Raw genomic sequence first — 16,319 nt, forward strand, 5'->3', positions numbered from 1 at the left:
CCCCCCTTGCCTTATTTCTCTCCCCTCTTCTTCCCCCTTTCTTTTAATAATAATCTCAGTTTTGAATTTTCAGAAACACACACAGCGAGAAAATGCAACTGTACTGCCAGAACAGCTTTCTCTTTGTTTTCAAACAGCTTATTACCACCAGAATGGCTGGATCTTTTCCCTCTCCCCCATTTTTTCCTCTTGCTGAGTTCCTCTCTCTCCCCCATATTTAATGGATTTCAGGCAATTACAGTCAGCCCAAAAGTGGAGGAGGAGGACTCACGGTGAGACGCAATGTGTGTGGAGAATTTTAACAAGATGTGGAAGCCCTCATCTTTACTTCGCTGAGTGTATGTGTATGTGAACGCATAAATGTGTGCACGTGGCTACATAAACACATTACTACCACAGATACTCACCAACGCATAGACAAACCTGGGTAAAAACTTTCTCTTTCACACACACACACACACACATAGGCCCATCAGGTGGGTAACTGGGTCCAGATGGGCGTCTTTCATAATGGATGAGCCCAGCTGACTGACTGGCTGGCTGGCTCCATGAAGCCTGACTACCTGAGGGACACTAGCTAAAGGAATGTCAGGAATCTCTGTATTCCCTGGAGACACACACTATACAACACACACTCAAAAATCTCACATTATAGGCCTAGGCAGGTATGCTAAGGTATAGAATAGTAGAGATATAGGTGCTGGGCTGAGCTGTTTTTTGGCATTGCTAACGGCTATCTCCTCCTGATCCCAAAAGAATTGAGACCATCCGCTTTCTCTCCAGCTTTAATCATAATCGCACAGTCTGAACTGTGGTAATAAACACTGACAAAGCTAAGTAGATTATTTCACTTAGAGATTAAGTCTTTGTAAGTGTTTGGCTATCACAATCAGCATTCCAGACTTAAGTTTTGACATGCCATTAGAGACTGTTCATTATTTATTATTAAGACATGGCTTTAAACAACGGATGTAAGATTTCCAGACTTTTGACTAACCTTGACTTTTTTAGAATTTTTATGCCATGTCCAACATCTGTATCTTCAGTTTGACTATGAAACTGTGGGTACATAAAAGGACTAGAAAGTCCATCACAATGTGCTGACCATATAAAGTGAAGGAACACAGATGCACATTTTCTTGCTTTGACTTCCCGGTTTTCCCTTTTTCCCTTTATTTCCCTATTTTATACAGAAAAATGTGGGGTTTTTTAATAGAATGGGGGTCATGCATTCGGTATTTTGTCCAAAAAGCTGCCAGGAGAATTAAGGTTGAGTTCACAATAGACAGAACATTGAACAGACAAGACAATTGATGTGAAGAATTAGAAAACAGGGTCTGATTGGTGCACCCACAGGCTTCTACTGTCCACATAATGCTCCTTGCTCAAAGGCAGGCTGATCTATGGGAGTTGGTGAGGAAGGGTTGTGCATCATTAACTCATTCATCCCTCCTTTTGTTCCTCCCATACTCACTTATCTGCTCTCCGTCTGCCCCAGTGTCCTCCGATCGCTCTGTATCGTCCTCATCATCCCCCGACGAGATGGCATCTGCACAGAGTAACCACGGTTACTGCCACCCTTTCGCAACCCGCATGCACACACATACACTATTGCATGCAGAATTTTTCATGCAGACACTTTCTTGCAAATTTGCACACACAAATTTGTAAATAAAATGCTTGAGTGGGGCCCTTTTCTGATACATCTGGTCGTACGCTACTGTAATTGTACACACACACACTCAACAGACCCCAGAGTCGTTCAGAAAGAACAAGATTCAGGCTGTTCATCCCATGACCATATCTGCTCCATGGTAACTTTTCTGGACCAAGTTTTGTCCAGCTCTAAATCTCCAAACTCCCTGTCCCATGCTGACCTGCCTTATCCCTGACTCACCTGTGACATTCACTATGAAGCAGACCGTGTCTTTGCCCACGCTGGTGCAGGTGTACAGGCCTGAATCTTTGGGCGTGGCATCACGGATCTGCAGCACCTCCTGCTCTATCAGCGTGCGGTTGTTGGTGCCCAGAGAGCTGCCGTCTTTGGTCCAGGTGATGGTCCCCGTCGCCGGCAGAGGGCAGCTCAGCTTCAGCACCTCCCCCGGGTGCACTGAGCACACCGTGGGCTTAGAAATTTGGTATTTGTTCGATGCGTCTGCATAGCGAGTGGGGGGGAGGAAGTTGAAGAAGGTAGGGAAGAGGGGAGGGGGAGGCAAAAGACGGATTGGTGGAGAAAGAGGGTGCACAAGAAGGAGGAAAGAGAGGTGGGAGAGGAAGAAACAAGCCATAGTTTAGGAAACAAAAACACCACATAACCCCCAATGGATGCACTTAAATTAACTTATGCAGGAGGAGCAATACAGAAAAGAGGAGGCCCATTTTTTAAACCGTCACACCAACATGTCATTACCACAAACTCCCAGTCAGTCATTCGAAATGGAGCCCTTTCGAAAATACTTCTATTCTGTTATCAAGTGTGCAATGTGATTGGCGTTTATAGATTCAGAGCATGCAGTTACAGCCATAGCAGCATGTGTAGAGAAAAAACAATCGATGCTTTGTGAGCAGGTGAGAATTGGACATCCCTGTGTTGAGAGACAGGCCCCCCCGCCCCCCTAACCACCCATCCCTTTTAGCATAGATGCCAAGCAGTCACTGTGTGTGGGTGAGTAGGAGCAGTACAGACAGATCTCTGCAGCTTAAAAAAAGGTAATAAAACTCCAGCACGTCTGCCCATCAGAAAGGAAAGCAGCCAGAAAGGTCCAGGACGGAAGCAGTTGTCAGGCAGGGGAAGGTAGAAGAGGGAGGGGGAGAGCGCTCTCTTTTTTGGCTGTTCTCTGGTTTTGACTGTGCGCCTAAGCTTCGAAAACCCTGACCTGGCTGTAGCCTGACTCTTCTGTTTTCCATCTCTTGATTCTTGGTTGTCTTTCATAACATGGCCATGGAGGATCTACAACCCCTGCACAGGATCTGCCGGCCAAGGCAGAAAGCAAGAAACTCTGCATGACTCCAAAGTGCATAAAACCTTCACTTCTGGGAGAAAATCCAAGTCCGCCTGTGAGTGCATGTGTGTACACCATGTCCTCTGACTTGAACAACTGCACAGAGAGAACGATGTGACTGTCCAATATAGGAATGGGAAATCGGAGTGTCTGTAGCCGAGACTGCACTTCTGCATCATCCGTGCAAATTCTAGCCTGGGACTGAATGTTGAGCAAAAGGGGGAAAACCTGTCTGAAATACAAGCTGGCCTCTGCCATATATACCAAAGCCAATTCCAGTCATTGTGGGGCTCTTACAGACACTAACACACATACACAAACTTCATCATGCACAAATGTGTACATTCACTAATGCTTTAAATGTAGACAAGATCTTGACACTCTTTGCAACCCTCCACGATGAGAAAACACACAAATTCCTAGTTCTCTTTACTGCAGTACAAAAATGTCTGTGTTTTTTTTCTTCAGAGGGAACTGAAGAATGGGGGCAAGAGAGATATTAAAAAGATTTAAAGAGGGAAAAGTAGCAACAATGGAAAAGCATAAGAAAAAGCCAGTGATGACACTATATGTCGTGTAGTGTAACTCTGATAGGTGCAATTAAAGAGGCGGTGGCACTCCCAGCCTTTCCTGTACCTCAATACACCTTTTCAACAACATTCCACCCACATTATGTGCCCTACGTGTGTGTTAAATGTAAAGTATACACTCACTCGCCTCGACAGGAAGGGAAAGTCATTCTGCTACAATCCAGCGGTCGAGGCATGTGAGCAAGCCTCTAAATGTTCCCCTTGGGCAAGTAGACACACACACAGGTACAGTATCTGTATTGTCCTTTTTTCTCTCTGTCTTTCCTTCGATCCGGAAATAATTAACCCCTCCTTCGCCAACCCCCCAGGACTGAGTGTGTGGTCTGATAAGAGGTGGAGCTCCTGTGCTGATTGATGGGAGCTGTCTCCGCTACCTTTTACGACATGTTTTTTCACACCGGAGGCCACTGCCTTTTGCTTTGACATTATTACTGGGGTTTCAGCTTTTCCTTTATTGCTTAATTTAGGATTTAAGTTATTTGAAGATGTCGGCACTAAAAGGACACAGAGCAGTGTGAGTACCTGCTGGAAAGCTAGCAGGTATGGATAACTTCAAGATGGTGGGCCCCTCAGTGAGGTTAACGTAGCAACACAACACCTGGTACACACACAAACACACACACACACACGCTGCACTGTCTGTCAGCACATTGAAGAGAAAGGGAAGGCACTGAGGTGCTTCATAGAAAGAGGATACTCATACAGACAAATGAGTGTGTGTGTGAGTTAAACTACAAGCAGAGGTCAGAAGGGATGGAAGGAGGTAAAATACATACAGAGGAAAGCAAAGGAATCTCTCCAAACAGTCTGATTAAAGAAAGCATGCACATGTTAGTTCTGCCTTCATCATTTTCTTATCTCTGCTGTGTCCATCTGTCCACCTCCATCAATTCCTCCTCCTCCTGTTGCTGCTCCTTCATGTTCCCTCTTCAGCTTCCTTCCCCCATTCCACACATCTCCACCCCTATTCCCACCCCGCTGACCCTGCTGACCTAACCCTGACCTTTCCCAAACCTGTTGACACCTCCAGCATGCCTGATTGTTCATGGGAACCTGTGTCATGTGAACACACACACACACACACAGTAGCAGTAAGAACTCTAAAGAAACGTTGTACACACTGAGAAAATAAAGACATTGAGGTGCACCTTAATAAATGCATGTATCAGACACCAGAAGATACAGGCCCAAACACACACTCACACACACGTTGCTCCACTTGAAGAGAGTTTACAGGAGTCCAGGGATGCTGAGTTGAAGAGTTGAAACACTTCACTGCAGATTTTTTATCTCTGCAAAGTTTCATCCTCCTCTGCACCACAGGAGGGGGCGGGAGCCTCTTTATCTCTCACACACACACACACTTTTGCTCGATTTCTATCAAACAGCTTTCTCCTCTTCCCTCCCTCCATCATCACTATCATTTTGCCTCTCTTCTCCTGAAGCACATCTCCATTTCAAAACCCATCTCTCTGACAGACATTGCAAGTGTCTATCAGGCGTGATGGGTTCAGGCTGTCCACTCCTCGCCATCTCTTCGTCCTCATTCGCACCATCTTGGCTGGTAATAATTAGTCTCGCAGCCTGAGTGTCTGCGGCAAAATGCAGCAAGCAATTCTCACCAATGTCCTCTTGGTGTCTGCTCACCCGTCTTTCTGTCTGTTTGTCAAGGCGGTGAGAGCCAGGTGGCGAGCTGTTGGCGAAGTGGCGAGGGCGGAGTTTATGATTTTCTTATGTAAACGATATTATGATTTTACTTCTACAGAGAGGCACATTGGGCTGTAAGTCTACTCTCCCATCTCCTCCCTGTCGCGTTCTGCACAGCGGGATAGGTGGACTAAATGTTATGGCTGCCATCTCGGAGGCAAACACTCATCATGCACGCACGCACACACACACACAGCACACGACACCACGACACACACACACACACAACCAAATCACATTATCTCTGCTGCCCTTCTTGTCCCTCCTTTTTTCCTCTCCTCTTTCCTCTGTATCCTCCTCATGCAGTCAAATCCCGGACTTTTCTCCCCTTTTTGTCTCTCCTTCTTTTCTGATGTCCCTGTCCTTTCACATTCAAATCCCTCCTTTGCTTTTTTATTATGACAAAGGAGCAGCTCCATGAACTGGCTCCTGCTGGCATCCATGGCAACAGCCTCTCCGGTTCACCCACTCCTCCACCCCTCATCAAGGCATTCCCTGAACCCCACCCGACCCCTTTAAAACTCTGGCTACCCCTTATCTTCAAAATCTTCTTAGGTTGAAGCACTAGTGACCTCAGAGTAGAGCCTCCCTCTGCTTCGCTCTACTTTGCTTCTAGAGATTAATCTTGAGTATTCAGTATGAATAACTAAGGCTGCAACTGACTTCACTATCAATTAATCTGCCAATTATTCTTTACATTAAGTATATGGATAGTTAAACAAAACTTGCAAAAACCCCTTAACAATTTCCCAGAACCCAGGGTGATACCTTGAAATGTATTCACATTTTGATCAACCAATTGTCCAAAACCCAAAGATATTCAGTTTACAATGATTAAACACTGAGAAAAGCAGCAAATCCTCACACTAGAAAACCAAAGAAACAGAACATCACTATTCCTTGACCATTCTATCAATTAATCAACTAATTGTTTCAGCTCTATACATATTTACATTATGGGTGGCACTTTTTACCAGAAAGGTGAACAGACTGGGGGCTCAGTGCCTTGCACAAAAACGGAGCATGATGTAAGGCTGAATCTGTAACTTTTCAGGTCTATTGTCCTACAACTACTATGAAAAATATGCAGTAGGCACAATATTATGTAGTTAAAATGCATACATTGACAAAGGTAACACATCTGCAGCTTCAGAAAATTTGACAAGAAATTTCTGTATGAATTTCCTAATTGTGTTTACTTTTATTAGGAAATGGCATCACTATTTTTGTGTCAGAGTCTAGTTTCTTAATTTATATATTTTTTTATTTTATTACATTATTTTACTCACTGCTTTTCCTCCTTTTTCTTGCCTCATCCTGCACCCTACCCATGCTGGCTCAGACTCCCACTGCACATCGGACAATCCACTGAGACCTGAGGCACAAGCTGGCACAAGTAGCAGCTCTTCCCAGCCTCTTATCAGACAGGTGTGAGATTGAGCGGTAGAGTGACAAGGTATTCTGGCACATCAGCCAAGGCAAATAACAGTCCACACATACACACACACACTCACAACCACTAACACACCTTCAAGATTAACACCGGCCAACGGCAGGCTAATAAAAGTCATTGTGTGAAGGCCGTATATTGAGCCCAACTGCGCCCCCCAGGTCACACCACTGGCCGACACTTTGTTTGGAGTTCAGTTCCATTGCCATCGCCACAGTCACACACACATCTAACACACACACAGTCCATGTCATTAACCGGCCAGCTGACACTTTTATACTTTTACAACCACACTCCTACTGTGTAGATAGCCAGTATTACAGATAGCTAATAAGCCTGCAGCTCCTTGACATTCCCACCTTCCCACACAGAAACTGACACACAAACAGAAATGAAATAAAGGCAACTGCTTCTCAGGTTAACATGAGCTGACAATGTATCTTATTAAATAAAGTACAGTATACAGGTGGAAACTTTAAGAAAGTTAAAAAAAATCATGCAGAAAATAAATATATAAATGTGCCAAGAGAGCAATTATGTTCCGAGTGTGCCCAGAGACTCTTCTTGAAATTTTGTTGACAAGCATCCATTCTTTTTCTTGTGTCTGTCTGGACATGAAAGACTCATCCTTGACACATAATGTAGGCTGTATTTATTTAACCACTCAACTGTTTTGAAGTATTTTCCTCCATGCTGATCAGAGCATTTTTTTGAAGAACAGAGTTTGGCAGGGAGTGCACGAAAGTACAGCCAAAACCATGAGCTGACTTTTGTCTGCTACACTCACATTCAGCCTGCGTTCCAATGTGCCTGGTGCCACACTTACTCCACATTATATGCAATGAGGGGCCTGAGCAGACCACAAATCAGAGAATACCAATGTTAAAGACACACATACACACACAAACACACACACACACCTCCTGTGTTCCATTGTTATTAAGCTCAGTCAGAGTATTTTAATCACTGTGCAAACGGAGAGTGCCTGGACAAGGTAAACACGTCTCCCATAGATACTGAAGTGGCTACAGGGACAACAATAGGCCTGTTGTGAAGCCTTAACCAGTGCACTCGCTCTGCTTCTACTGTTACACCAGCCACAGGTAAACAAACTAGCAGGGCCACCAGGGGTGCAGGCGTGGACTCTATAGAGACAACACTGATATGCAATCTGATGAATCTACAGCAATTACAGCTCCCACACACACAGGACACGGTGTGACCGAGGCTGTAGGGCAGAGGGGGGGGGGGTTGGAAATCCTAAACATCTCTGTAGGGGGGTGTCATTAGGGCAGAGAGGGCGGGACCAGCCAATCTGTCTCCCTACAGGTGACACCAGTACAGCCCATCAGGAGCAGTGAACAGAAGGAGACCACAACAAACCGGAGCTCACTGATTCAATCACACACAATCTATGTTTGCCATGTGTAGCAGGGAAACTGATTCAGGATCAGATACACAGGCCAGGTTCTCTGTGCCCCGTTGATCCCTCATCATGTGACCCCCCAGGTCTAGCCACTTAATCTCCAGTCACATGACTTCACCGCTGCCCAGCGCTTTGTAATCTCTCCATCTAAAGGAGAAGTCAAATATGCACAAATCCTCTTAGACCTTTCCTGGAGGACTGTGTAACTCTGGAAAACTCTCCCTGTCTCCCTCCCTCTGTCCTCTCTCTGTGGCCATGTAGCGTAGCGTCCGGGCCATGTGGGGCTCTGAACCCACCGGCTCGGAGCCAAACGGTCTGCGACAGAACAACAAAAACATCAACAGGAGAGGAGAGCTTAGGTGGCCTCTCATCAAGGTAGGTAAGACTGATACCTGACCTCTGGGGCAAAGGGCAAGACAAGGCACAGAGTGAATGTGTGTGTGTGGGGAGAAAGAGATGGGGAGGAAGGAATTGGCTTAAAAAGTGATGTTCTGTTGTTGGCCTAACTTACAATTAGCATGCTGATTAAAGCCCGGGAACAAAAGGCTTTGGAATGTGAGTTACCATCCATCACAACAACTCTAATTAGCTAGTCTCTGACCAGACTCAGAGACTGGAGACAGAAAATGGAGAAGCCTCAAAAGAAAAGAAAAAAAGCTGTCAGCATTGTAGAAGACTGCCTTTCACAGAAGGTTTCTCAAAAGTTTTTGGTTTTGCCAATAAAAATATAGCTTTAAAATATTCAATTCACAAACGGACCACAGGCATTCATGACTTAAAGAAACAAATCAAAGCCCTGAACTCTGTATCCTAATTTCTCCCTTTCCCTCCCTCTTCGCAGGGCATTAGAGAAATGCCAGCATAAACACTGTCCCACCCTCCTTCTCCCTTGTCCTCTGACACAGGGTCACAAACCTGCCTTTAACACTCAAGTGTACCCTGAACTACCACAGACATCGGCAAGAGAAATAAAACAAAACAGTGTGAATCACACGCCTCACAGTGAGGAAAACAAGAGGCTGGCCATGCTGAGGTTAGTTGTTTATTTATTTTCATTTCCCCAAAAGCTCACATGGTCTTTGTTCTTATACTTGTTAGATTGCTTAAGTGAGCTTTAAATGGATAGAAGTGCTCATAAACACCGTTTATGCCAGTTTACAGTTAACTTGTATGTGTAAGAGCAACAGTGGAAACAGTGACACTTCAAATCAGAAAATTAATTCCCATGTTATTTTGTTACTGTTCTATCTTCAAGTGGATAAACCTGTAGACATTTAAATATCTCCATTTTGCTGGAAGCCCATCATGGATTTTTAATAGTTAACATTTAAGCTAAAGGACCGGAATTCTAAGGAAAGGATGCAAAAGTTAACCAAAACTCTGAAGTCAGACAGACCTACACCTGCTCCCTAAAAACACACCAAACAAATGGTCCCTGCCCCCCCGGCACACACACTGAGGCTCTCCTTTTCTGTGCTTTCCCGTCCCCCGCTGCTTACCTTCAGGTTCCAGAGTGGCCTCCTCCTCCTTGGTGGCGGTGAGAGGCGGCCGGGCCACGCTGACGGTCAGCAGGGACAGCAGGACGGCGGCCAGCAGCCAGGCCCACGAGGCCATCACGTTAGTGGGGGCCAGCGCTCCCCATGCCCCCTTTCTCCACCTCCCCCTGGACACTGATCCCATCTGAGGGGGTCCGCCCAACCATCAACTGCTGCCGGGTCGGCCTGTCACTCAGTGGAATTCACCCAATCACCTGGGCTGGGAGGTGAACGAGACGGAGAAGGAGGAAGGGAAGGTGGTGGCGGAGTGATGATCGAAGAGGGAGAAAGTGTAAAAGAGAGGCGGCAAGAAGGGAAAAAAGGAAAAATAAATTAGTGTGGAATAATTACTGTCACTTCAGTGAAAGCTATTTCTGCACCATTTTTCCTCTCACTTCATTTCTGACAAAGTGAGACAGAAAACAAAGTGAGGGACAACAACAGAGTGTTTCAAAATGCTGTCAAACAAGCCATGCCACAGACATACCGAAACTGTGAGGCACCAGCAGTCAACACACAACCAGCCTGCATCTACCTTTACTTCTCATCTGTAATTATATGCATTAAAATGGGTTTTAGAAAAACCAATCAAGAGACCCTGTAGCTCTCTAAGTCTTAGCACAGTCTAAACAGTTTCATGTATCACTGAGTCATACAAGTGTAGTAAAGATCAGTTTTTGTAAGTCAATTAAAACATAATTTCAAAAATGTTTAATCTCTAACACAATCCTTTAACCTTCTATTTTTTCCTCCAAACTAATAAGAAAACATATTCTTAACCTATTTAGTCATACTATGTTTTAAAACTAAAATATCCCAGGCACAGGACAGTTTTCAGCCAATGTGGCACCAGCTTCGTTTAGTTGGACATCATTTATTCCCGTGCGCAACAGATGCGCCAAACCTGTTGCCCGCGCTGCTGCATATGTGTTAATTGTATTCGCTCTTATTGCATTTCCATGACTTGATTATGAAACCAGTAAGGCTTTAATTGAAATGCAATATTGCAATATTGGGACACACACACACACTCAGACACACCAATCTGTTTAGTCAGACATCTGCGGTTCCACCGTGCTCAAGTGTCTCTGGAGGTTTGGGGAAGTCACGCTTCCCTGCGCTCTTTCTGCTCCAGCTGGACATATCGATTGGTTTTACCCGCAAAGACACATGTAGTTTGACTTTTTAGAGAGCCAACCTGAAAACTTGCAACCTGATTTATCTTTAATTCAGCTCTCCCCGGGGATGGAGGGATACGCTCACATGCTGTCGAGGTGAATCCATGAATTTATCCCGACATCCTAACTTTGTTAGAGAAATGCACCGGGTTCGATATTTGCAACTGAAAGCAAACAATTCTTCACATTTAGGCTTAGAAAAAAATTAATTATTAATGAGCTGCGAGCCAATCAGTGCGCCAATCAACCGCCGGGCTTACCGCTGTCTAAGAACTTCGAGTAGAGACAAGGATTACCCAGAAAGCTCCATTTGTTTTACACCATTTAAAACGGTGTCATGTCTAGCAGAATAAAAAATACTGAATTATTCTGCAGCTATCAAACCTAAAGACAAAAAACAAAGTGGTAGAAATAAAACTGAAAAACTGAAACACAGAATTTAACAGAAAAAATGTTTAAAGAGTTGGTAAAATGCTCTTCTTTAAAAAAAAAAAAAAACTTCTTTCTTTTAGCATGTTGCTGACTACATGACATTTGGACACATGAGGGACTTTGCTCCATACATGACCACAGCCTTCATTTAAACCGGGCTTTGAATGAAATTTCTTGGCACTGATTGAATTCCTATTGAAATTCAAATCAGTTGGCTTTTCCACAATGGGGGCTCATTTGGAGCTGCTCAGTGATTTAGGGCTCCGGCACCAAGCAGTGAAAAAACAACTGCGGTCACGGGATAATTGGCACCATAAATGCAATGTAGAAAATTAAGCAAAGTAATAAATAACCAGGACACTTGCTAATGGGCCCTAAAGTGATGATGCAAGGTGCCGTATAGTCCCTCACCTTCTAAACTACACAGGGGCATATTTTACTGAGCTAACTCCAATGAAGGATGGCAGAAAACAACATACAAATAACGCTCGTTGCATTATTTTTGTGGGATGTAAATCTAAGAAAACTTTATGGAGAACTCTGCATATTTTGCAGACTTCTGAAAAGTCTCCAAGGATAATTCATGGATAGAAAATCTATACATTAAACTGTAAGAAGTAAAATAGTTCTTATTTTGTCATGCAGCCGTGAGGGAAAAAAATAGTACACACCTAAAGAGCGCAACGCATTTCCACTATCACGTTTGTCATGACAGCCGAAACCTTGACGGATGAGATTGTGAGGAAGCTTTGGACGTAAACAGAAAATACTTACCACGGAGGAATAAAATCGAGGAGATCTCTGTTTTGGCATGCACAGATAAGGGAGGAGAGTGCATGAGCTGAATCCACAGGGAGGAATGTCTCCAACTCCACAATGCACCAAAAAAAAAAAAAAATCTGCGAGGCGCTGCCTTTTTTTTCAGTTTACTATTCCACAATCAGCCGGCATCAACTCAGATCAGAGGATATACTCCAAACCCGGCTGGCAACGTAGTCCAATGCCATGCAAAGAAATCCGAGTTTACACGCGTTATCCTTCAAAAAGAGCTCGGAGAACCATACCGCTGTCCCCCCCGAAACTTTCCTCCCCGTCACCAAGTTTCTTCCAGGGCGCAGAACATGCCCAGTGTTCCCGAGCAGCACACTTGTCAACTAAATAGAAAGTTTGCAGCTACTAAGGAGGCGGACCGTGGTTTTAAAAGATACAAGAGGATAGTTGTCCGATGCAAAATGTCATAAAATCCATCAGCGTGCGTTCCCCTGGTGAAAAGAGCGTCTTTCGCGTCTCTTTCTCTCCTTCCGCGGACAGTCCTCGCACTGTTTCTCAGACGCTTTGTCAGGTTTACTAGCTTTTTTCTCCTCCTTACGTCTCCACACACTGCCCTCCTCCTTCACTCCAGTGGGTGTCATTCCCCCCCAAGCACCCCCAGTGTAATTCGAGCCGCTTCCTGGCCGCAGTGCCTTTGGGCCCTGCCTTCCTCCGCCCATCAAACTGTAGCGCTGCCTGTCTGCCTGCCCTGCGCGCAACTTGCTCAAACTGGGTCCAATGCGTGGGCCCCTGCTCCGCTCCGGAGACCGCAGTAACAACGCCCCACAGTGGCCAAGACATGACATCTGCGGGAGGAGACGCACATGCACACACACACACACACACACACACACACAGTGTATTTCAGTATGGTCAGATGCTGCAGTGGTGGAAGGAGTATTCCGATAACCTTCCTAAGCAAGCAAACAGAACTTTAATATTTCCTGCGTTTGATAAATAAGATCAATCAATCAACTTTAAGATTTTGCATAGTAAACATATGACCAGCTTGTCAAATTTCATACATCATAGAGCAGTGGTTTTCAAACTGGGGTCAGGGGACCAACAGGCCTTCTTGAGTTGGTACTTAGTTATTGGGGGGTGCCCAGTGAAAGGAGGAATAGAATATTTAAAGTTTTATCACATTTTTGAAAGTTGGAGCAACAAGGGAAGATATAGGGTTTGTCATTTTGATCTATTGTATTGTGATCCCAGTTTCAAACCTAAAAAAATATACATACTTATAAAAATATACATGATTAAAATAAAATACCAACAATCTTTATTATTTGTTTTTAATGTGGAATAATGCATTTGCATTAACATGGATGAAAAACACACTTGGATAGACTGATTTCCACACAGTGGTGGAATGTAGCCAAGTACTTTACGTACAGTGTTGAGGTACTTGTATTTTAGAGTGTATCCATTTGATACTACTTTACTTCTACAGGTTACAGGTCATCTGCAGGTTCATTTTACATGCAACACATGTGACCAGCTTGTAAAATATGACATATTATTGTAACATACCTAACAGCAGATTAAATCGTAAAAATCTGCTCCACCATAACCAGTTACACACTTTAAATGCTACTTATGTTAATGCACCAGTAGCTAATGATAACGAAATATTATAATATAACAATATAGCACTAATTAACAGTGGCCCCTCTGTCTGCCTATTGGGTGCTTTTAATTTGCATACTTTAAATACATTTTGCTGCTAATACTTTCATATTGTTAACTAAAGATTTGAATGTAGAACTTAAGCTTGTAATGGGAACTTTTTACAACATGCTATTGTTACCTAACTTAAGTATGGATCTGAAAACTTCTCCCACCACTGCTTACACAAAGAGCTCAACAGTAAATATTCATTATCACATTATATTATAAGCATCCAGTACTACAATGTAACGCGCCTGTGATAACAGACTGCTGACATGAAAGCAAAGAGCAAAGAGAAGAACTAAGCTAAAAGAGAGAGATAGAAATACGTTGATATTGAGCATTGTTGCAGAATTAGGAGTAAGTGAAGTTCATAACTTTCCTACAAATGAACAGATCTGTCCACAGCTATCCAGAGACTGAAGGCTGGCCCCCTGCAGCTTGTCCCCCACTGCTTCAAGCTGTCTCCTGCATTGGTTCAGGCGTTCAAGTGTTCTGAAAGAGACACAGGGGAGGGTGGAAGACTCTAATCTCCACAGACTTTTTATTTTTGTCTCATTTCCACTGCTGAAGCCCTCTTTTTTTAAACAAGGGAGGGAAAACTCTTCCATTCATTTTGAAAAGAGGCACTAACAAGGTTTTTTTTTTCTTGGAGGCAAAGGTTTAGCCTGTGAATTGAGAGTTCTACGTCTGTTTTTCTCTCCTCTCCCATCTCTGCCTCCACCAGTAAAGCCATCAGATAACAGTGGAGCTGACAGGTTGGCTAGAAATAAAGAGGGAACGAGAGGTGAGGAAGGAGAGTTTGACTCATTTTTCAAGAGTGGCACAAAATACCCCCCACTGTTTCTCCCTCTCTGTGTGTCTCTTTCCTCCCGCTACATAAGTCTATTTACAATCGCCCAATTTATTTTCTACTGCTCAGGCATCTCACATTTGAAAGAAACCTCATCAAGCAGAGTCTCATGGGCCTTTGACTGAGAACTGGATGGACTCAATGCCCTTGCGCCGTGGTATCCGTCAACCTGTCATTGTCCCTCTTCATCTCCAATCTTTTCTTCAGTCCTCTTTCTTCCTTAATCCCTCCTGCGCCAGCAGCCACGGTGTTTGGAATTAGGGAGCAGAGAGAGAGGAAAAGAAAGTGACAAGCTAATAGCTCGCCATCAGCATATTAGATGAACATATTGATTCCTTGTCATTGTTGACAGAAATCATCAGGAGGGTAGCTTATTTGAGAGGTTCTCCAATAATTGCATGTTAATGGTGAGAAAACCTCTTATTGCTGTGACGACTGAAGCTGTGAATGATGTTTGAGGCTGAGCATGCCTCCTGCTGCTATGCAAATTTAAGATGCTGTTGAAGTGAGCTAATCAACAACTAGCCGTTACTTCCCTTTGTCCATGGGCAGACTAATTGGTTTGCATTAAAGTCCCCCTACACTCCGAAATGCTTTTTGCTTATTGTTCCATTCATTGTCTCGGATGTTTGACCTTCACCTTGCTGATGTATTTGCAGAGTCGGACAACAGAAGGCGGTTTCATGTTCATCTGCAGAAGAGGGAACGTTTCTCTGTGCTCACCTGTGTGTGTATGTGACATCATACACAACCAGTTTGGAAGCCAGTGGTGCACCAGCAGTGTGTGGAAACTTGAAAAACATACACTGAGAGTGGACATTTCGGAGATATCTTATTATTCATATATTCATGTATACATATATTTCATATTCATAGATACAGGAGTTTTAACCCAAAAAATATACAAATTATTATTCATAGAAGAGTATCTTAAAACCTGTCCTGAGGGGATCATCCTTACTTGTAAAGCCGTACCACTTCATAGTGATAATATTTTACTTGGTGGCAGTAACTGACTACATATGGGTGACAATGGGAGTCTGTTTGGCAGTCTGCCAACCACTTTGGTGCAGACTGAAACATCTCAACTGCTGAATTGCCATGAAATTCTGTACAGAGATTCATTGTTCCCAGAGGATGAATCTTAATGACTTTGGTGGTCCCCTGACATATCTTCCAGCACCATCATTAGGTCAAAGGTTTAATTTGTCCAATACTTGAATTATAACTATTCAGCAAATAGCCAATGTTGACATGCTAACATGTTTAACTAAGATAGTGAACAGTGATTTTAAACCTGCTTAACACCAACATATTATAGCATTTTTTTATTTTTAGCATGTTAGCATTCTGAGGCCAGCAGCTTTGCTTTAGATCAGCCTAACAGAGCCTCAAGCATGACTGTAGACTCCTGTAGTCCTGGTACTTATTCTGGTAGTATGAAGGTGTTTCTAGCTTTTCTGTTGTAGTTCATGAAGGGTCATGTCTCAGACAAATCTATTTTAAGCAACTGCAGTCATCACAACATGTCTTTTCAAATCCCAACAGTGCTATATTAGTGATAATATAGGCAATGGTTGTGGTGTACGCCTCTATTGGAAACAATCAACCATTATACAGTACTTTTTAACTGTGGTGGAACATAGACAATCCACTCCCTTACAG

The 16,319-nt window shown here is 43.7% G+C and overlaps 1 protein-coding gene across 1 annotated transcript in view; it reads right to left on the bottom strand.

The window, feature by feature from the left end:
- fgfr2 (fibroblast growth factor receptor 2) overlaps positions 1-12,752 on the bottom strand; it is a 40,127-nt gene extending 27,375 nt beyond the window's left edge. Inside the window, exons 1-4 of the mRNA XM_035663514.1 lie at positions 12,095-12,752; positions 9,675-9,930; positions 1,898-2,155; positions 1,475-1,549 (exon numbers count right to left, since the gene is read on the bottom strand). Of these exons, the coding sequence (XP_035519407.1) occupies positions 1,475-1,549; positions 1,898-2,155; positions 9,675-9,855 (514 nt within the window). The 5' untranslated portion in view covers positions 9,856-9,930; positions 12,095-12,752. The remainder of the gene's footprint in view (positions 1-1,474; positions 1,550-1,897; positions 2,156-9,674; positions 9,931-12,094) is intronic.
- Positions 12,753-16,319: the final 3,567 nt, after the last annotated feature.

This window comes from Morone saxatilis, unplaced genomic scaffold, assembly GCF_004916995.1.
Source record: "Morone saxatilis isolate NCDOM2014 unplaced genomic scaffold, NCSU_SB_2.0 Contig19, whole genome shotgun sequence".
In the NCBI taxonomy this organism is placed as follows: domain Eukaryota; kingdom Metazoa; phylum Chordata; class Actinopteri; family Moronidae; genus Morone; species Morone saxatilis.